This window comes from Sphaerodactylus townsendi, linkage group LG06 (assembly GCF_021028975.2).
Source record: "Sphaerodactylus townsendi isolate TG3544 linkage group LG06, MPM_Stown_v2.3, whole genome shotgun sequence".
Taxonomy (NCBI): Eukaryota; Metazoa; Chordata; class Lepidosauria; order Squamata; family Sphaerodactylidae; genus Sphaerodactylus; species Sphaerodactylus townsendi.
The window spans coordinates 87685316-87708153 of record NC_059430.1 but is presented as its reverse complement, the minus strand read 5'-3'; the positions used below and the strand labels follow the sequence as shown (position 1 = coordinate 87708153).

The 22838-nt window shown below is 43.0% G+C and overlaps 1 protein-coding gene across 1 annotated transcript in view; it reads right to left on the bottom strand.

Annotated features, from left to right (window-relative positions):
• The window catches only part of CCDC146 (coiled-coil domain containing 146), a 78841-nt gene that overhangs the window by 19588 nt on the left and 36415 nt on the right, over positions 1–22838 (bottom strand). Inside the window, exons 3-10 of the mRNA XM_048499903.1 lie at positions 20496–20578; positions 12984–13193; positions 12226–12283; positions 10316–10492; positions 10023–10096; positions 7319–7546; positions 6300–6486; positions 3419–3514 (exon numbers count right to left, since the gene is read on the bottom strand). Of these exons, the coding sequence (XP_048355860.1) occupies positions 3419–3514; positions 6300–6486; positions 7319–7546; positions 10023–10096; positions 10316–10492; positions 12226–12283; positions 12984–13193; positions 20496–20578 (1113 nt within the window). The remainder of the gene's footprint in view (positions 1–3418; positions 3515–6299; positions 6487–7318; positions 7547–10022; positions 10097–10315; positions 10493–12225; positions 12284–12983; positions 13194–20495; positions 20579–22838) is intronic.

The window sequence follows — 22838 nt, the reverse complement described above, 5'->3', positions numbered from 1 at the left end:
TATTGCCATCTATTTTTATTTTTGAAATTTACCAGCAACTGCTGCATTTCCCACCCTCGACTTATACGCGAGTCAATAAGTTTTCCCAGTTTTTTGTGGTAAAATTAGGTGCCTCGACTTATATGCGAGTCGACTTATACGCGAGTATATACAGTAGTTGTCATTCTAAAATGGAATCCTGCTAATTTTACTAACATGTAATCAGTGCCCACAAAGTTTTAGATACCCTACAGAAGAGATGCTAAATTATCTTACTTTAAAAGATTCTAATCTAATCTGAAGCTCTGAAACTCTCTTTCCAGGAAGACTTGTCAGTCCCTTTCTGTTGCCATCTACTGCCAGCAGATGAAGACTGTTCCATTTGGCATTCCCACAGTGCTCCCTTGCCCTTCTGGTCCAACGTTGTTAATTATCGTTTTATTTTTGGTGGCCCTCATGAGGGCAGGGTATACATTATATAAAATAATAAACAAATAATCTATGTGAGCGGATTTTCAAGGGTGGGGGAAGGAGGGATCAGAAGAGAAGAGTATACCAAGGGTGGTCTAGGTAACAGTCAGGAGAGGTTTACAAAATGTAAATCATCTGGGTTTACGATTTTGTAGGAAAGAACCAAAATGTTAAGATAAAATTGGGCCTTTTAAATTGGTATGTAGCAAAAGTTCAAATGTGTTTATGCAAATCAAAATCAAAATATCATAGTAAAAGGCCCTAAACAGACTCCCAAACAAACATCGGTGAAAATCACAAAAGTCTTATGCAGCACTTTTAGACCCAAATGCGTTTTAGCCCATTGGCCTTCTTCAGTGGTCAAAAATAATGTTACAAAATATTACAATCTGACAAAATGTTACAATATTGACAAAAAGGCCAGAGAACAGCATGGGAGCTGCTGTAGCCATCTTCCCAAGAAAAGCAGCTAAAGAAAAAGCCTCTTGTTTCTTAGCTTTTTTGTTTCTGCCTGCTTAAGGTTCTTACTGTATCTTTAATTGTTGTTGTACCCTACGTTTGGTATTGAGCTGCCTGCCCTATTACCGTATTTAAATGTTTACTTGGTATTATTGCTACTCATGGCTACAAAGAAAAGTCAATGTTCCTTATCGTGGACTAATACTTACAAAGCCAGCTAGGAGTCAAAGATTGACCACTTTTTACAAAGTCCATTGGTGGAGGATTTTTCCCAAACAGATACACAGTATATTGACAAAAAGTGCCTTATAAATGACCACGGTAAGTTATGGACTCCCAAAGGGAGTGCCCCACCCCCCATTGTTTAATGGGAGCTAATAGGAGATGGGGCTACACCCTTGAGGGTCCATAACTTTGGGCCCCTCGAACCAAACTTCACCAAACCTGGGTGGTATCATCAATAGGGTCTCACAAAGATACTCTGAAATTTTGGTTCTGCTATCTTACTAATTGCACCCCTGACAGCAGGCACCCCCTAAATTTCCCCAGATTCTCCTTTTAAATCCACGCCCTTCCTGCCAATGCTTGTTTTCTTTCTTTCTTTTATTCTCTCAATGCCTAATAAAGGTTGTTGTTGTTGTTGTTGTTGTTATTATTATTATTGTAGATTTCACAGCTGCCAGATCTTTAGCTGGTTGTTGGCCTTCATTACAATTCGAGCCTCACCCAGAAGCCTAGGAAGTTGTAATGTATCGGTGTAGTGTTCGTGCGGATCCCAGCAGGGCTGCCTTCTGAATTTGACAGATGTTAATTTTGTCAATTTGAAGATGTTTCAAGTGCTGCCCTAGTGTTTTTGGGATGGCGCCCAGCATGCCAATTACCACTGGGATGACCTCAGCTGGTTTGTGCCATAGACGCTGAAGCTCAATTTTCAAATCGCGGTATCTAGTGACCTTCTCGTGTTCTTTTTCAATGACCCTGCTGTCACCGGGGACTGCTATGTTGATGTTGCTCACTTTCTTGTCCTCGATCACAGTGATGTCTGGTGTATTGTGTTTCAACACTTTGTCCGTTTGGATTCGAAAGTCCCACAGGATCTTGACCTTCTCATTTTCCATTACTTTCTCTGGACAATGTTCCCACCAGTTCTTAGCTGTTCTTATGTTGTAGTTCTTGCATAAATTCCAGTGGATCATCTTGGCCACTGAGTTGTGTCTCTGTTTGTACTCAATCTGGGCAATCTTTTTGCAGCAGCTGAGGCTGCTGCAATTGTTGTTGTTGTTGTTAAATCCACCCCCTTCGGCATGGATTTAAAGGGAGAATCTGAGGTCCCCAGTTTAAATATTGAAAGTGATGCTGTTTCAGGGTGGGGGAACATCCAAAATAGCATCACTTCCAATGTTGTTTAAACTGGGGACCCCAGATTCTCCCTTTAAGGTGGATTTAAAAGGAGAATCTGGGCTCCCTAGTTTAAACACCATTGAAAATGATGCTGTTTGGGGGTGGATTCCAGCATCGCTTGTTTAAATTTGGGAACCCAGATTCTTCTTTTAAATTCACTTTAAAGGGAGAATCTGGGGTCCCCAGTTTAAATAACATTGAAAGTGATGCTGTTTCCCTCAATTGGGGGGACTGGTTACAACACCTTAAAATGTTTTCATAGCAGTAATAAAACATTTTGAAAGCATTGTGAAATTGTTTTCAAAAAAATATTTCTGCTGTGTGGCATGGCCCCATTGCTGTGTTCAGATTTGTGAGTTGGGACATGTTCTATAAAGTGATGGTGACTTTGAAATGACCTGGTGGAAAAAATCATTGTTTGGTCACGGTGGGGGAGGGAGGCCACCCATGGAGGGGCATCAAACACAGGTTTTGCCCAGGGCTCCAGTTTGCCTAGGTATGCCACTGTGGAGAAGGGATGCCACTGGGCATGTGTGGGCCGAGAAGCTGGAATGAGGTTTGGGGGCAGGGCCAATTGTTAAAAGTCATGGTTAGGCACACTTGGGGGTGGCTGATGGAAGAGGGTCTAGATCCATGGTGGCGAACCTTTGGCACTCCAGATGTTATGGACTACAATTCCCATCAGCCCCTGCCAGCATGGCCAATTGGCCATGCTGGCTGGGGCTGATGGGAATTGTAGTCCATAACATCTGGAGTGCCAAAGGTTCGCCACCACGGGTCTAGATACAGATGAATGTAACTGCATAGACAGGCTGCTAATAAAGATCTGTTGGATAGCTCAGTCTGGATGTAAGTGAATCTGTGTGGTAATGGAAGAATTACCTCAACCCAGCTTTCTGTGCCCTGCTGTACTACAGCTGACCAAGAAGTTACCCACCCAGTCCAAAAGGCATTAATAAGTCAGCCAGGATCAGATCTTAAAAAAAAATCAATTCAATTCCTACATATCTGCAGGGATACCTAGGGAAGGAAGTGCAAATACCCCTGTTACATTCTACAGTGAAAACTAACTGGAAAAATGTGGCATATAAAGAAACTAAATATTCACCTCCTGAACAAGACTCCTCTTAACCATTTCAACTTCTCTCTGGAGTTCCCTGCGCCTTTCTAATAGTGTCCCATCATCTTTAGGAAGAGCCTCAATCTAAAAAGGAAATAAAACATGTTTATTTAAGCCAAAGGCAAAAGTATTATTTAGTGTGTGTGTTTTTAAAGGAACATTTAGGAATCCAAGAACAAATACCATTTTTTTAAAGTAATCCTTAAATTGATTGTTAATGGGCAAAACCTGAAAAACAATCACTGTAAATATCACACACACCCCCTTTTGGTATACACTCGCAACCTCAAATCCCGTACTGTGCAGTATCCTATTGATTTCTAAGAATCAAGAACAGCACAGTCCATAACACCACAGTGCCAATTTGTCCAGATCCATTATGAAGTCATGCCCTTTGGGAATGGACGGGATAGAAGTCCAACAAACAAACAAACAAAATAAAGAAATAAATGCTGGTATTGGTGGCAATCCAAGTCAGATAGGCACAGCTAACTTTGATGGCTGAATATTTTTGACATGCATTTTAGGGATCCTGCTCATCCAATTTCTGTACTGATATCTGATGCCTACCACTTTTCTAAGGTGCCTAGGGTGGCCAATATTGTTGTCCCTTCCCCAATTTGGCTCTCATACTAACCATCTCAGATATTTTAGACTTAAAGACTGTGACTGACCAAGGGTCACACAGTGTGCTGCATGGCTGAGCGGATATTTGAACCTGGATCTTGCAGAGTCTAGCCTGGCAATCTAACCTACCACGCTGACTTTTTAGTGTATCTGTTTTGGAGACTGATGCTCAGTGGCAGCTGTTGGTGGCCAGTCTCTTGATCCTGTAATGTATATTCAAGATGCCCCACCAGTATGACATCTGGCACTGTCCTAGATGACAACATTAGGGTCACTGCCCTGAATGGGTAATAATATACAAGTTTTGTCTAGCTAATATTTGTCAGCCCATGGAAACACTTCCAAAAGCATGATTTCTCCAATAAAGTATTTCACAATACTTCCTCTCCAGGGGAAGTTGGCATCCAGGGAAGAGGGGACATGGAGCACTTTGGAAGGGGTCTGTTCCAAAAACAGTAAAATATCAACCTCTCTGCATTATACTCAGACTTCTTTCAATTTCCTGATAAGGCTGAAATTAATATTTCGGTAGCAAGACCATATAGTCGAAATGGAATTTCCACACAAAATAAACTGACACAATTGCATGGGCTCTGATAGACTAGACCAGGGGTCTGCAACCTGCGGCTCTCCAGATGTTCATGGACTACAATTCCCATCAGCCCCTGCCAGCATGGACTACAATTCCCATCAGCCCCTGCCAATTTGCCATGCTGGCAGGGGCTGATGGGAATTGTAGTCCATGAACATCTGGAGAGCCGCAGGTTGCAGACCCCTGGACTAGACATAAACAGGAAAAGCTTGTGCATAAATGGAAGAAAAGTTTCACAGTACGTTTAAACTTCGGCCATGTGAAATATTTGGCTTTAGTAAGTATAATGTCCAGAGAAAGTAATCCTGTCCACTTCCTGTTGCTGTGAAGTATTATTCATACTACACATCCCACATGGTTTCATGGATTTTGGAGAGAATGCTCTCACTGATGCCATTAGGCACAGGGTGTAGCTATTATCAGGAAGCACCCATGGCTTTGGTCTGCTAATTAAATAAGCTCCACATTTCTAAGGCCAAAAACCTCTCTTAAGATTGCTGTTTCTTGTTGGTAATGTTTTGTTGCGCCAGCTTTCAGTCCTCATTTTAATCACATTTTTTTCTGTACTCCTGTTTGGTTCTCTAGGCTTTCAGTAAACGCCTGTTCTTCACTTCAAACAAAGCCTGTTCTTGACTTTCATTCACAAACATGAAACAGCGCATGTTTCTCCTTCTCCACAGTTTGCTTTGCTTGCAGTAACCCTCTGCCACCAGATCTCCGGGGAAGGTATATCTATCAGTATCACTAGGTGGGTGTAAGGCATGGTGCACTGTCATAAATTTCCGAGTTTTTCTATCCAATGCATCCAAATCAGCCTGTGTACAGTTTATGATTCTGGTGGTGTACCTGATGACAGGTTATTATTATTATTATTGTATTATTATTATTACACACCAGGCTCACTTGGTTCTCAACTGGACAGCAGAGGACCAAAAGGATAGTTTGGATCAGTTCCTTGTGCCAAAATAGGCCAGAATTACACTAAACTTCACAGCACAATTCGGTGCAGAGTTATTCCAGTCTACGTCCATTGTCTGGAGTAACTGTATGCTGGACTGCACTGTTAAAATCCCAGACTGTGGACAAAAAATTACCCCAATCAGCTGATTTGGCCAAATTCAGATTTACAACAAATTGTGGATGGATTAAAGACTTCCTATAGCTGCAAAGTCTTGAATCTGGGCTCTATGACTGGGAAGGAGGGAGTGAATGACCACAGGGGGAAACTGGATGGCTACCTCATGAACAAACGGTATTATGTATTCTCGAAGGCTTTCATGCCCTGATTCAACTGGTTCTGGTGGGTTTTCCAGGCTGTGTGGCCGTGGTTCAGACCACGGCCACGCAGCCCGAAAAACCCACCAGAACCAAACCGCCCCCACAAAAGATACAGTATCAAATGCCAGACTAGTTTTTTTCCTAGTTATGCCATAACAAGGGGGGTTGTCTTAAATTTGCATACAAGTTACAATAATATCTAATAATTTAACAAAAACCTTTTTGGGTAACACATTGTGAGAGAAGGAGTCATCTTCTATTCAGAGTCATCTTCATTTTGAGTAAATACCCTACAGCCTGGAAACACTGTTAAGCAAATATTTAGCATGATAACCAGAAGCAGAACCATCAGTACAGCTTGTTCAGACAGACCTCTAAAAGGACTCTTTCGTGGAGTGATTTAACTTGAGCCAAACCCTCAACAGAGATTTTCAGTTGCATCTCCATCTTCTTGAAATTTCTCAGGTCTCTCTCCCTCTCTCGTTGCATGCGGCTCAAAGTATCTTGGAGTTTTTGCTTCACCGCAAGACAGCTGCGGAATCCGACTTCTACAATGCCCCTATGTGAGTGGAGGGAATGATTTAAAAAAAACATACACACAGGAAAACTGGCCAAGGGATAGGCAGAAACAAACATTATCACTTTAAAGTCAGACAAGTGGGAAGGTAGGGATGGAATTATTGCACAGCAATCAGAATTGGAAAGTGGAAGTGAAAGACTGGACATGATCTTTGAGGAGAGTAATTCTGTTGCAGCTCCCATTTTTCAAATTTCAGAAGGGGAGTTGTGCCACTCCCATGTGGCAAATGGGTAAGCAGCAGTCCTGGGCAACCTGAGCTTCCTTGGAAGCCAACTGTGGGTTTATTGGTAAGGCAACTGGGAATGGCCAAGAATCTGCCTGAAAGACACTTTGCTCACCACTATCTGTTTTTTTCTCAACTGCCCAGCAGTCTGAGAGAATTTGGCGCATTCTGGGGCACATTTTCAGTGGTCTCTGATCAACATGTACAAAATGCACACCTAAAATATTGTGGGATCCTTTGCAAAGCAGATGGATTCCACTGCAGACACCCAGGTTGAAAGTATTCTTTTGAAGGCAGCTGGTGTGAAATCTGTTGGGAGAGAGTCCACTTGACCACATGCATGGCATGCTCAAGTAAATTAATAGGCAAATACTTTTTACAGCTATTCCCATGTCTATATAACTACTTAATGCACTAGGCCACTTGATACATCTGACAAATCAAGCTTTAGTTTTCTGATCCTACTAGTGGAGGAAGTCCAGTTTCAAAACCTCTATGTGAAGGTAAGATCTAAAATGCTGTCTTGGTCCCAGTAGCAGATAGGGGAGTCCCTCTTCAGACCACACGCCCTTGAATTGCAAACCTCACCTGTCAGCTATGGCACTTCCTTCATTTTCCTTGTTCAATTCATGCATCTTTGTCAAATTGCTGAATTCTCGGTCCTTGCTTTCCAGCAAAGTTTTCTTGCCGTCCACTTCTTTCATCACATCTTCTTTTTCTCGAAGTATATCCTCAATTGAAGCCTCTAATTTTTTAACATGGCAAGTTACTTCTTTCAGTTGTCCCTGAAGTGCTGCTATCTTCTTCTCTGTTTCTCTGTGGACAAAAAAACCCCAAATTAATAAACTAGTTCTAAATTTACATGATATTTGGAATCAATTATCAGATCCCCCAATGTGTATTCTAACAGCAAAAGGAAGTTCTCTCTCCCTGTCTGTCCCTATACGGATTCAACCCACAGAGTTAAAGAAGCGAAGATGACTCCTTTCCATGCTATATTCCTAATGGTATGGGGAACAACTCCCCAGGGGAACAAATCCCCAGTAGATTAAAAAAAGATAGGTACCTGTATTATGCCTTTCTTTCCCCCGCCCAAGGAGTACCTGTTTCCAGAGGCGTAGCAGGGGGGGAAAGCGCCCGGTGCACCAGTGTCTCCTCCAACCCCGCCCCACCCTGGAAGGCCCCGCCACGGAATGCCACACCACGTCCCTGGAATGCCCCCAGAATGCCCCTGCCACACCCCCACAGGGGTGCGCGCCCGGTGCATCATGCACCCCCCTGTCCCCTTGGAGCTACGCCTCTGCCTGTTTCCTCTGTCTCTTCACAAATCAAGCAAATTTTACAGTTTTCTGCCATCTGCCTCCTCCAAAGGTACTGAGAATGAATAACGTTGAGAATGCATAAAGAAGTCACACGCACCTTTTAAGGTCACAGGCACCTTTTGATTTTGTGATCACAGCAAAATGAGATCACTTCTGGCATGAATTTTAACTGTGCTCTCTGACAGATTACAGAATCACCAAGGAAGTTTGATATCTATTTGTGTAAAAGAGCTTTGAGGGAGCAGCTGCCAGTATATATTTACATTGTGGTTCATCAGAGATGGTCTAGAGGTGGCCTGAGGGAACTTATGCCCAGTCATTTTAAAGGTTCTACAGGAATAGCCTGAAAAGAGAAAATGGCCTGAGAACCAGACCAGCTGCACAACCCCTGTGGCATTACAATCCATACTGCAAGGCCACTCAACACAGTGGTGCCAAAAACAAGCATTATCTCATCTATGGCTTCCTTCTGCAGATAAGTAGCGAAAAAAATGGCAAGCTGAGACCCATTATCATTGGTCATAAAAGCCCTGAGACAAGTCACCCCCTGAGGTGTTGGCAGAGTTTCTTGAGCTTCACTTTGCTTGGCCCTGGCCCCCAGTGGCTCTCCAGGGAAGTGTTCCCTGTAAGATAAATAGCCAGTGTGCTCATTGAATTCTGATTGAAGTCGCCAGAACATTTAGATTATCTTGGAAACAAAGGCTCATTCCGCACATGCAGAATAATGCACTTTCAAACTGCTTTCAGTGTTCTTTAAAGCTGTGTGGAATAGCAAAATCCACTTTCAAACAGTTGTGAAAGTGGTTTGAAAATGCATTATTTTGTGTGTGCGGAAGCGGCCATAGTGACGCAAGGATCAGAAATCTGGAAAGCAGAGTACAAGTTCAAATTTATCTTAAAAGTTCAAATTTATCATGATTCTGATATGCCAAATCCTTGCTGTGGTACTGGAAGTATTATTTGATGTTTTCTACCATGTGATCCAACAATTCTAGGATTCATGGGAAGCAGTCTTCCAGGACCCACAAAAAAAGCAGTTTTGGCCAGAACCAGTATGGTAACATTATGCATGTTATTTGACTGCTGATCTTTCCCTCTACCACAGAGGAACATTATACCAGCATGTGTAGTAGTTAGTGCAGGACTAGGACCACAGAGGTCCAGATTAAAATCTTCCTTTGCCCTGTAATTTATGGCAACCTTGGGCCAGTTACTCTCTCTCAGTCTAACGTACTTCACAAGGCTTTTGTGAGGACAAAATTGAGGCAAGAAGGAAAACAATGTTTGCCCACCTTGAGCTCCTTGAAGGAAAAGTAGGACTAAAATGTGATTGACAGATTCAGCTCACAGTAAACATTTGAAGTGGGCCCTTGTTTCCTGGCTTCCACAACATGAACAGAACAATTCTAAGACTTTCGCCATTAGACAAATCAACGCAAAGAGGGAAAGAGCCTTCTAAAACACAGCCCCAGCATCATAAATTGTGGTTTTTACTAACATTACAAAAATACAGCACTAACAGACGTGTGTGTGTGTGTGTGTGTGTGTGTGTGTGTGTGTGTGTGTGTGTTTGTTAAGTGATATCAAGTTGCTTCCAAATCACGGTGACCCTATGAATGTCCTCCAAAACATCCTGTCATTAACAGCCTAGCTCAGGTCTTGCAAACTGAAGGCCGTGGCCTCTTTTATAGAGTCAACCTATCTCATGCTGGGTCTTCCTCTTTTTCTGCTGCCTTCAACCTTTCCTAGCATTATAATTTTTTCCAGGGACTCGTGTCGTCTCATTATGTGACCAAAGTGTGGCAGCATCAGTTTAATCCCTTTAGCTTCCAGCAGATATACCAGTACAGATCTTTAGGATCAGGATGTAAATGGCAATGAGTTTAAATCCAAACACTCTGTATTCATTGGCTTGAGCACAACTGCTCGGAAACTGCACAGTTTTGTACAAACTGCATTAAATAACTTACTGCTTTCTGCGATTCACTTTCTCTATATCTTTCCCAAGCTGAATAGGAATGGCCTGGAAACGGATAAGCTCATCCTAGTGATAAAAATACAGATGTTAGCCTACATGGGGTAGAGTTCCATGGGGTAGAGTTCCATGAAATGCTACAGAATCCCACCCTTGCAGAATTTGCATCTCTTTGTGACTCATTCTGCCCTTTCTTCAAACATTTATTAAGAATGTAAGCAGCCACCATAATATGGTAACTAGCCCTTAAGACATGTAATGATAATGATATACTAAGGCTTGGGTTACTTTGGTATCTTCTTGATTCCGAAGGACTTCATCAAGTTGCTTCTGGTATTTAGTGAGATGCTTTTGTCTTACTGCCAAATCTTCCTTCAGTGTTTTAATTTCTTGTCTTCTTTGTGAGGTTTCTTTACGGAGCTCTTCACAGCTTTCTTTTAGACCCTTAATCAACTTTTCAGCATCCTTTTAAAACCAACAGCAAAAAAAGACATAAAAATTCAGGTATCTCTTGTATTGTTTGAAAGGTGGAATACATTCACAGAGTGTCTGTTAGAATTGGGTCTGCTTTATGGACATGCCTATTCATTGACATATGATTGTATAGGCATATTTTAGCTTCCTATGTACCTTTACCAAATGCCTCATTATATATGAAACTGGAGATTCAAGAACTGAACTTCTGATACGTTAAAAAAAAACACACCAATGGAGAAGGACCATCTAAAATGGATCAAAGCCTTGGCACTAGAGAAGGATGGGATAAACTCTTCACTACTAAATTTTCCAAATTCTGAATGTTTCCTTGGATTACTTCTGACTCCATTTTGGGCAAAACCCAAGTGGACAGAATGAGAATATTTGCAGATAGTAAAAAATAAATAAATCTGCTCCACTGTGGGTGCCGAAACAAAGTAGAAGGTCCACATAGAAGCAACCTGGGTTTGTATCCAGTGGATACTGCATTATCATGAAGCTCTAGCAACCATTCAAAAATACAGTGTCTTATCCACACAGGAAAATGCAGTTGAAATTGGTTGATATAGTGCAGGGGTAGGGAACCTTTAACACTCAAAGAGCCATTTGGACCCGTTTTCCACGGGAAAAGAAAACACTTGGAGCCGCAAATAATTTTTGACATTTAAAATAAAGATAACACTGTATATATTGGGTTTTTTTACCTTTTACTCCGCTCATTCTAAGAAGCGCATGGATGCTGGGCCCCGCCTCTGCTGCCTGCAGGGTGGGCAAGGATAGGGCCAGCAGCTCAGCCTCACTGACTGCCGGGAAAGTTACTCTGCCCCGGGCTCAAACAGGGCAGGCGTAGAGGGGAAGCCCGCTGTGCAGCCTCCAGTTGGCCGCTGGCACATTGGTGCGCTCAGTTCTGCTGCCTGCAGGGTGGGCGCGATGAAGCCGCATGGCTCCTCGGGTTTGCCGGGTCACTGGGAAAGCACCCACTGGCTTCAATAGGGCGGGCAAGACGGGAAGCCCGCGGTGCAGCTCAGCCGGCCGTGGGCAGTTGGTGCGCCTGCCCTGCTGCCTGCAGGGCGGGCAAGGATGAAGCTGGCGGCTCGGCTCATGGAGCCGCAGGTTCCCTACCCCTGATATAGTGCAACAATAGCAAAATAGCCAAACAATGTGTAGATGAAGTCTGAGGGTCAGAATAGCAATGGTGCTATTAGAATTGTAGGCCTAGAATTTCCTTTTTATGCTGTAGGTGTGCACCTGTGATGAACTAAATGCATTTCACTTGACTCTCTAGAAAAAAACAAAAAACACCTTTCTGGAAGTAAGCACATGGGGTAACTTCACACAACCCTCTTGCCTGAAGGAAGCTTTAATTTCTATAACAGCTCTCTGTTTTGCAGTGCAATGGAAGTCTGTAAATCCAGGAAATTCTTGATTCATGTTAACCATGGTTAACATGGTTAACATGGACAGACATGTGGCATCAAACCCTGGTTGATAAATAAAGGGATGGTGGAATTTGCTCTGGATAGAGCACCATTCGTAAGGATGACACCTACTCAGCAAACTACAGTTAAAAGGCACATTGTGTTACACCTACATCACATTCTGCTTTTATAAAACTTCTATGTACTACAAGAGTGATCTGCTTGCTTTTTAGCTGTGTCATTTTCTTATTTCTTCATCTAGCTACATGGAGTCAAATTTGGAAACACGAACATCATACTTACAGCAGCTTTTGGGATCCTTTGATACTCTTTTTCTAGAATTTTCTTGTCTTCTAGTAAGCTAAAGGAAAGTAAATTAGAATAAAAGAAAATTCAGCTCACAGAGGTCAAAGCAAGTGATTGTCCATTACTTGGGAGCATCCACCTTTTAAATACTTAAATATGAATGCAGAAAAACAGTTCATTACTGAAATGAAATATAAAACTATCAAATGACTTGATAATACTGAAGTGTCACAATTCTAGATTTATTTTTACACATTTATCTACATATATAGTGGTTCCCAACCTTTTGTTACACTAGAGTGACCAAAAACCCTGGAGGACTTCACAGATGAAGAGTGATGATTCTCAATGTCTGGGTTCCCAGAAACAAAGTGCAAGTTTAGTATCCTGCCAATAGTATTTTGATTGCACTTTTTATTTTTTTCTCCAATATAAATCATTATCAGTCATTCTATAGGCAGAAGTAGAGCTGCTTGTTAGATTTTACTGCTGAACATGTTCACTAACAATACAGTGTGTTTAGCAGATCACCGACAGAATTGAAGATGCAATACTATGTCCTCCAGAAACCCTTGCAGTTCACAAGCCTCCTCTCTGTTTGTAAGCAAAGGCTACAGTGTATAACAGACTTCCCTCTGTGATACACCTCTGAAGATGCCAGCCACAGATGCAGGCAAAACGTTAAGGACAAGATCTACCAGACCACGGCCACACAGCCTGGAAAACCCACCACAACCAATTTCAATATTATTTACCTATTCAACCTGTACTGAATTTCATATTCTCTTTCTTGAATTGCATTATATTCGTTAAGATATCTCAGATACTGCTGTCTCATTTTGGACACCTCGGAAGTGGATCCCTCTGGAAACTGGTCAGCCTTTTCTAGTTCATATTGCTGGTTTTCCAGTTGAACAGTGAAACATTTCGCATCATGCAATAGCTGGATTTCAGATGCCTGTAAACTGAAGTAAAATGAAGTGTTGAACCACATATTTTAAAAACAGAACAAAGTAATAATGAACATTTTGAATGATAACTATTGGAAATCACATCTGAAATTTAAATTTTATGATATATTTAGAAGTTGAGGACCCATGAAAATAATTGTGTCTGAGTAGGATAAATGATTGGAAAATTGCCGCAACCCAAACTTTCCATTTAGGTACTATAAGCTTGTAGAGGCCTGGAAAGTTCTATTTTACCATCCTCAGCCTCATTTTGCTTTTTTCCTTTAGCTGACTCAAATGCTCTCCCCATTTCATGCCTCCAGAGTATGTCATGTACTGATTATGTGCATGGGGAAACATTCGTATTTTTCTTGATTTTTTGTCATATTTTTCTGATTAGAGGGGAAACTCTCACAAATATTCAGAACTAGGAGTGTGACCATTTCCCCCTGGTATTTTTTCAGGTTCAGGTTTTAAAAAACCCAATTTTTTTTGAAAATCCAAAAAAACCCTGAATCCTTATGCCTCCCCCACTCCACACACAGAGAAATTCAAAACTTTTAGGTCTATTAAACCTGATCCCTAAAACTTCTATGCTGTCTCTGAAGCCTTTGTGGATCTTGGAGGTGGTGGCAATGCAGAGCTGAATGCTGGGCCCATCTGAGCCCAGCATTAAGCTCTGCAGCGCCTGCCCATGTGGATTTTGGCAGGGATGGTCAGCAGATAAGTAAGGGGAAAGGGGTGGTAGAGGGGTACCCCATCATTTTTTTAAAAATGTTGACAAAGCTGTGGTACTGCTGATAACATACAAAGGCCTTGAATAAAAATAAAGTATTTTTAAAACAAGGAAAAATAGGAAAGTTAAGCATATTAGTGTTTCCATGAGAATATTGGAGAACTGTTATGTGAAGGCACTCTCCCAGAACAGTTCAATAGCCACCACACAAAGAATAACTTTTGCCTTTCCCAGAAGCAATGGAAATGTTTAATTTTGACTACGGTAGTTTCAGAAATAATGGAGTATAGGAATCAAAAAGTAGATATCCTCCTTTCTATTATAAATTCATTTCATTCATACACACTTTTTCTTGCCTACATCTTCTAAAAACTTAAAAACGTTTGAACAAACATTATAATTATACCTAGCACAAAACAATGAATCCAAATATTTCTGGGGAGTTACTTAATGTATGGGCCACTTTGAATGTAACAAAGTCTTCACATGTGGATGTCACAAAGAGTTTGAATCAAACATCTAGTGGGCGTTTTCTGCCTCCTAAACTCATGCATGCCTCTTCATCCTCACAATTGCAGCATGAAGGTAGAAGAGGCCTTCCCCTGCATTGTTTTTGTGTCATCAAAATAGCCCTTTAAACTGTCCTTAGTTTTGTTTTGAAAATCAATTTACTTACATATAGTTTGTGAAACAGAGCCAACAGTGGCTCCATAGAGTGGACATGACAATGTCATAGGAGGCAGGTTGAAGTTGCTACTCCCCAGACACCACAAGGAATAAATGGCACAAATCAGTCTAGAAGGATCCATTGGATACTCACCGTGAAGGGTCTTTCTACTGTAGGTAAGTGGGGCATCTTGTGTGGGTGTGATCTCAACCAATTGCAGAGAGGCAGGAAATGATGAAATTCTTCCATGTACTTCCTGTGAGGTCTTGGGGTCACCTTCTTCAGTACCCCCGCCTGGCATAGTAGTATAGCACTTAAGTAACAGGAACATATAACCAAAAAACAATTTTGAAGAAAAAAAACAACGGCTCGGCAAGAACTAGGAGCACCAGAACAGTGACAACAATAACGACAACCCTAAATGTTGAACAGTCTGAATACATGAATTTAGTTGATAACAGAGAGAGTAACATCGGGAAACAAATGGAACTAGAGAAGCTAAGATGTCTCCACTTACCCACAGTAGAAAGACCTTCACGGTGAGTATCCAATGGATCCTTCTACTGTAGGAGGCATCTTGGTGTGGGACCTCCCCGGAAAGAAAAAAAAAAACCCAATTCGGGTGGGTTTCATTAGTCCCCCATGATACTTTCCAGTACCCCTTGCCAAAGGCTGATTCTGCCGAGGCCAGGGACCTAATTTTATAATGACGTATGAAGCGTGGAAATGGAAGACCAGGTGGGCGGCTCCTGCGGTGATGTCTCCAATCGATGCATGATTTCGGAATGCCGCGCTATCGCAGCATTGCGACTGAGTGAGCTGTGACTCCCCTGAGGAACCGTGTAAGTCAGAAGTCTTTGTATGCTTCTCGCATATGCAGGCTTTCAGGGTACCTACTGATTGTTGCCTTGACATTTCATACCCCAAGTTACGGGCTAATGTTGATGAACATAATTCTGATTTTCTCGGAACCTCCGCTCTATTATGTGTATGCTTTAAGGCACGCCGCTGGCCCAATGTGTGCCACTTCCATTTCTTTGGGATGAGAAGGGTTCAGCATGAAGTTGGGAAACAACGACCTGAGCACGTGGAAAGGGGAGCTAACCTTCGAATGAAAGTTGATCGTACCGTAAGACATACCCCATAAATTAAGGAACACGCAGGAATTTTGAGTTTCATTGAGTACGCCAAGTTCAGCCACTCTTCTGGCCGACGCTATTGCAATTAAGAATAGCGCTTTCATTCTTACCCATTTGATGTAAAATCACGAAAGGGTTCAATGGGGCCTAGTGAGTGCTGATAGGACACGTCTAGGCGCTAAGAGGGAAACCTGTGGATCACCGCAGGTTGGGACAATTTTACCCCTTAGGAAGTTCAGAACGTCCGGATGTCTGCGATGTGGGATGTCGCCTAATAAGTGATAACGGTAGCAAGAGCTGCCACCGTTCGCGCAAGGTGGGAAACACTCTGAGTCCCATTGAGTAGCCCTGTTGCAGGAATTCCAAGATAACGGGTGATGATGGTTCCGTCAAGCCGCCATATGGCGGCAATTCACCTGGACGACCTTCCAAGAGCAGTTGTAGATGTTGACCGTCAATCTGTTTTGGCTGTTAAGATAGTAGATGTGGACTTCTTCCGAAAATTCTTTTCCGAGGTTTGTCTACCAAGAGCCATGTCAGCTTCGAACCAAGCGGGATCGATGCAATTTACGGGGCCCTGTGTCAGGGAAGTCAAGTGATTGGCAGAGTCAGTGGTTCTGGCGATGGACAGTTCCAGGATGGTGGTGAACCAGGGTCTCCCTGGCCATCTAGCTACAAGTGATCACCAAGCGCCGATACGATCCTTAGGAGCCGAGGGACTGGGGAAAGGGAGGGAAAGACAGGAGATTTGGGAGGCCAAATCGCTCAGGGCCCGCTGCTACTCGCCTGTGGATGGTAGTGTCGGGTCATGAACTTTGGAAGTTGATGTCTCTTCTGGGAGGCTTAACAGGTCTTACCCTCCGAGTGCCGGTGTTGCATATCTTGAAGAAGACCCGCGGATCGAAGCTGCCATTCTGTTTCGCATATGGTTCTGCCTGCTGAGCCAGATCTGCCTCTCTTAGATTTTGGACTCCCCTGATGTGTAGGGACTTCGAAAGTGATACCAAGTGCTCCTCGGCCCATCGGAGGATTTTGTTTGCTTCCGAAAGTGGAGCCTTACCGATCTGGAGCCTCCCTGGTTGTTGATGTAAGACTTGGCAGCAACATTGTCCTGCTCTTGGCGATGACATGTTGGTGACGTAATTTGTGGCCGGAAATGTTGAAGGGCGCGAGGAGATCGCCCGAGTTTCCAGCATTGATATATGGAGCCGGATTCTTCCGAGACCAAGTTCCCTGGACATACAGTTGATTGAGTGTGGCCCCCAGCCCAGAAGGGAAGGCTGGCGTCAGAAGATTTGAGGCCTCGATGAGCATGTAGATAACGCTTTCCCCGCCTAGAGGTTGGAGCCGTCTCATTCACCAGAGAAGGCTGAGAGGCGAACGCTCTTGGGGGGTAAGTGCGATAATCTTCTGTCTTTTTTGGCAATAATGTCCAGCTGGTATGCACGGAGAAATTGTTGGAAGCCGGTCTGCGATGGAAAGCGTACCCACCTGGGTCAGGGTGCGATTACTGAGATGAAGATCCCCAGCAAACTCTTGCCAGTTTTAGCAAGGACGCACTTCTGTTGAATACGACTAGTAATGTTGTTTTTTTTCTGATTTTTTCTACCTTCTCTTCTGGGATGAAAAAGGGCAGTCTTAAACGATCGTCCAGCACTGCACCCTAGGTGTTCTAGCCGCGGTGGAGGGGAAATGAAAGAACTTTTCTTTGTTTACTTATAAGCTTCAATGCTGCGCTAGGGTTTCTTGGAACCACCTCGACTTGCCGATGATGGCCTTGGGGATGGAGCGCGAGCTAATCAGCAGATTATGCCGAGGGTAAAGGGGGTAGACGATGGTATCCCCTGTTCCCTCAGCAATAATGGAGCCTGGAATATGGTACCTTGAGAAGGTTCTTAAATGCGTGGCTAGTCCGGAATGGCAACGCCTTGAACTGATAATGACGCATCCTGTATGGCTAATCCTCAGGTACTTCCTGTGAGAGTTGTGAAGATGGGGATGTAGTAAATAGGCTTCGTCAAGATCTAACGGTCCAGCAGATCTTGATGGCTGCTTGCCATAATAGACCCAAGGGTTTCCATCCTGGAATTTGGGGACCAATGATAGATTTGTTGATACGCTTTTAGGTTGGAGTATTGTTTCCAGTCCCCATTTCTTTTTTTAGGGACTGTAAAGAAATGTGAATATGTCCCTGAGAGAACGCGTCCGCCAGTCGGGTACAGGTTCATGGCTTTTGATCTTGGTGGAGGTGGGAAACGCCACCAGGAGTTCTGTTGGCTTCGGCCGATCCTTTGAGAGCGCAAGCGAAATAAACGAGGTGGTGATGATGAGGAATAACGTTAGAATCTTCTATCACATAACCTGTGGATAAGGACTTCCTTTGTCCACCTGTCCACATGGTTTCCCTGCCAACAGTGCTGAAAGAGACGCCTCCCAATACGGGATGCCTTTGATCGCCATTGCTTGTTCTTGTTGGCGCTGAAGGGACTTGCCCTTGTTGTATTGTTTGAAGGACTGCTTTGTAGTTCTGAAGGGAATGTTGATTCTGCCATAGTGTGGTCTCTTTGCCCGCCTCGCTAGCGCAAGTGAGTGGGATTTGTGGGACCGGAAGGGTGAACTTGTTGCTACAATGTAGAAGACCCGTCGGGTGTCTGGACCGATTTTGGCATCGCTCTTTTTGTTGTCCCTTAGGTTTGGACAAGGACTTCGCCCTGACCTTTTCCAAATAGGAGGCCCTCCAAAGTATGTAGAATAACCAGCCACTACATGTTTGATTGTATGTCAGCTTGCCATGGGTGAATCCAGGCGCTAAGCGCCTTGCCATATCATGTTAGAGTGGGGCTAAGGACCTCGCATTACCAGTGACATAGCGTCAAAGGTGGCATCTAAGCTAGGAAGGGAATTGGCCGAAAGAACCCTTCATGCCTCTGATGCCTTTGCTTCAACTGGAATCATCTCTAGAGACGCGTTTGAGCCACACCATGGAGGCTCTGCCACTGTGGGAGGAGGGGTGGGAGAGTTTCTGAGCTGGCTGCTTAACCACTCACAGGATCTACTGCCTGCTTCAGATCTCCCTATCATCAAGAGGGTCTTTGATATTGCCCCTCCCTCGCCTTGGCTACCAGGTACTCCGGAATGTAGGTATGGACACAGGGGCATCGACTGGAGGATTCTGGAGGAGGACGGGAAAGAGCTGCTGAGGGCATCAGGGGATATTTTTTCTCTTAAAATTAGGCAAGCCCTTGTGGGCAGTGTGGGATTGAGTTACTCCCCCATGAATCCTTTTAACAAAGCATCTAGGAACAGGGAAATATTTGTCAGCCCTCCCTATCAACCAGGGAAATAGGATGATGTTCCCTTTGGATAGCCCTTGATTGGTTTGTTGGAAGCATTAATGGAATATTGGGGATTTGCTCTTCCAGCACCTGTGGGATCGTGTAAATCCAGAGCCGAGATAGTTTTAGAAATTAAAGATTGGATTTCTTCCCAGTTTAAAAGGAACTGTATGGATTGTTCTGCCAGCTGGCTCTAGGGTTTCCTCTGTGTCAGAGAATTTTTTCTCCCCCCATCAGAGCCAGCTCTTAAACTGGAGAATTCTTCTTCCCTCCTCATTAGGTAGGACTAAAGGATCCCTTCTGTAGGAGCCGGAGTCCTCTCGGTGGGGACTATGGGATCTATGGGACCAGGCAGCTGAGCTGGCACATTGGGGCTGTCCTTTGATCTCTTGTATCCAAGAGCTTTGTCTATCTCCCTTCTAAGAAACTCAGCTTAAAAACCGTAGGGCGTTGCCTATCCAGGGAGGAAGCTGGAGTTAACTGCCCAGCGTTTGAATCTCTCCTGCTCAGGATCCTGTGGGTCTTGCCTGTTGGTGACACAGGGAAGAGCCAGCTGGTCGGGGGGTCTGGAGGTGTAGCCTCGACTGCTCCGGTGGCCCTGGAGGAAGGCCGAGGAGTCGGCTATGGGAGTCTCCGGTTAAGGACGCTACTCTGGGAAGGCGCTAGACTCGCCGACGTTTTGTCTTTTTTTTTTCTTTTCTTTTTTTTCTTGGCGGGTTGGGATGACTGCACATGCCTCGAGCGCCAGATTTTCTGGCCGCTGCCAGGGAAGGCGTCCATTTGAGTGGCGTTTCCCCCTTTCCTTATGGTCAATGCTTTGTGAGCTGCAGGCGCCCAACAGAGCTGCCAGCTAAGGCTCTGCGTTCAGGCTAAAAAAAAGGACCCTAAGGCCCATAATTAAACTTGGAAAAGTTCCTCTTGCTAAGCGGGGGGGCTCCCCATCAGAGAGGAGAAGGCGGTTTGCTTTTAACCGCGGCTAGACTACTCTTCCCCAAGCTAGGATCAGCTTTACTCACCCCTCTAAGGGGACTTCCCGCAGACAAACACAGACTGACACAAACAGACTACGAATAGGGTTTTTTGCCAGAGCCAAAAAACGCGTCTGCTCTCTGCAGAGGCAGGAAAATACTGAAGAAGGTGACCCCAAGACCTCACAGGAAGTACATGGAAGAATTTCATCATTTCCTGCCTCTCTGCAATTGGTCGAGATCACACCCACACAAGATGCCCCACTCCTACAGTAGAACAGTGGTTCTCAACCTTCCTAATGCCGCGGCCCTTTAATACAATTCCTCACGTTGTGGTGACCCCCAACCATAAAATTGATATATACTGTGTCTTCATATCATCCATCAACAAACACAAGAACTTTGTAATGTTTGAACTGGCTATTTAAGTATTTACCAGGAGAACATTCACAAAAATCTACAAATAACCTACCTTACTAGAGTCTCATGCAGAAGGTTGTATTTTGCCTTCAACTCAGATACTCTGGTTCCCGGGATTTTCCCAGCATATAATAACTGCAAAATGACAAGACTGAGATTAATGAGTGACTTCCACGCTTTGTGAGATCATCAGCTAATCTTTTAGTCATACACTGCTTAACAACACTTTAGATGAGAAGAGTGCACAACAGGAATGGCTTCTGTAACAATTTGCATTACACAGATAAATATAAATGGAATTCTACATACTGCCAAAATAGAGGTCATTTAATACATACCATGAAGCATTCCATCACTGCTCACAAGAACTCAGCTACTGTTTGCAACAATCCACATCCAGTGTGATCAGACAAACCTTTGGTAACCTGTTACTGCTTTTTTGAAAGCTATTTAGAAGTTATAGTTGGATCCTACAAATTTCTTTCTGCTAACACCATCATGTTCCCCACAGGCAAGGAATCTTTCACTAAAACAAGAAGTTCTTATCCTGGGTGAAACAGCATCTGGGGAAAGTTGACAGCTTCCTGTGTCAAAAGAATGTGCTGCTGGTGAAGGAGTAGAGTTAGAAGATCCAATCCTTTGAGAGTAGGGCATGGATTGAAATCAGTAATTATGTGCTCTAAATCATTTAAATTAATACTGCTTACTGTTCTCCACTTGTGCCACCAGAGTATTTGCAGAGAAAAAGTTATCAATAAAATATGCTTTTATGCTTCAATAAACAAAAAAAAAATTCTAGAAGAAAGATAGAATGCATGCTGTGCTCTGGAATTTATCCTGTACTTCACTCCTGAAATAAATGTGAACTTTCAGTGTTTTGGTATTTTGACTTAATTTAAGACCTTTTAACAAAACATAAACATGACTGCATGGCAAGTTGTCCAATATTCTATATTCTGTGGATATGTCATTAAATTGATTATTCCAAGAATCTAACAAATAATCGCTTGTCAGATTATCAATGAGAAACAGCATAGGTTAGTCATGAAACATTATTTATTTGACTGACTATCCTGCCCTTTTTTGACCCAAGGACAGAGACAGAGTGATTAAAATGTTCAAATAGCAATATATAAATACACAATAAACAAGCTATTAACAACATTTAAAAACATATAACAATAAAAGTTCAATAATGATCCACTAGAGTTTTATAAATATCTATGGCACCAAAAATACACAATATAAATACAATATAATTATACAATATACAAATATACATTTCTATTGCCAATTAAAATAAAATTTCATTTATAAACAAAAGATTCATCCCTCCCATGCCACAGAAAGAAGGGAGAGAAGGTGTTAGGACGCCAGCTAGTTGGAAAACCATTGCTGCCTCAACCATAGGCCCAGTGGAACCTGTCTTAACGGGCACTGTGGAGCTGAACTAAGTCTTGCAGGGCCGGGGTCTCAGCTGTCAGAGAGTTCCACCAGGCTGGGGCCATGGCAACTTTTAAATCTCATTACAGGAATAATTGACAGTTAGTAGGATACAATACCTTTAATGGGTTAGAACTAGAGCTGCCAACCTTTAGGTGATGACTGGAAATGTCCTGGGATTACAACTGATCTTCAGGCAACAGAGGCCACCAAAGGTGGTCTCTGCAGTATTATACTCCATTGAGGTCTCCCCTATGAAGCCCCACCCTTTACAGGCTCCACCTTCTAAATCTTCAGGTATTTTCCAGCCTGGAGCTGGCAACCTTATTTGGAACCAGCGATCTAGAGTTCTTGCAATCACTAAAAATTATCTCTCTTTTTTATCAATATAGGCCTTTTCCATGCAAGTTATTTACAAAGTGTTACCAAACGCTATTTTATCCTTTAAATTCTGCATATTTTTTCCTCTGACTGGTTCCAGAAATATTTTCCCTTCATTTTCCCTCCACTGTTTTCCTAAGCATTTTTACTGTGATTTTTAAAATCCGTTTCCAAGCCAGTTTCTCCTGAGCATGCGATCATACTGAAACGGTCTTTATTTCTCCATTCCATCAAACACCTGGTCGTTATACATGCACCCAATCTCCCTTTTGCCCTTTTCTCCTTCCCCTGGCACTCTGTTTTCAAAAGGAATTTTTATTTTTTTTCTTTGTCGTATCACATGAGTGATGTAATATTAAGTGATGTAAAATGAAAATGTAATATTAAGGCAAAGATACACTTGTGTAAGCAGTAGGAGCAAGTGAAATGGACAAGGGAAATTGCTTTTGTTGGAGGAAACTGAAAAGTGACTGCTGTTGTAATGATCATGCACTACTTCAGCTCTAATTTGGATGCTTCCTTGAAACCGTGCAGCAACTCTGGAGAACATGTGAAAATTTTAAAAATAAGG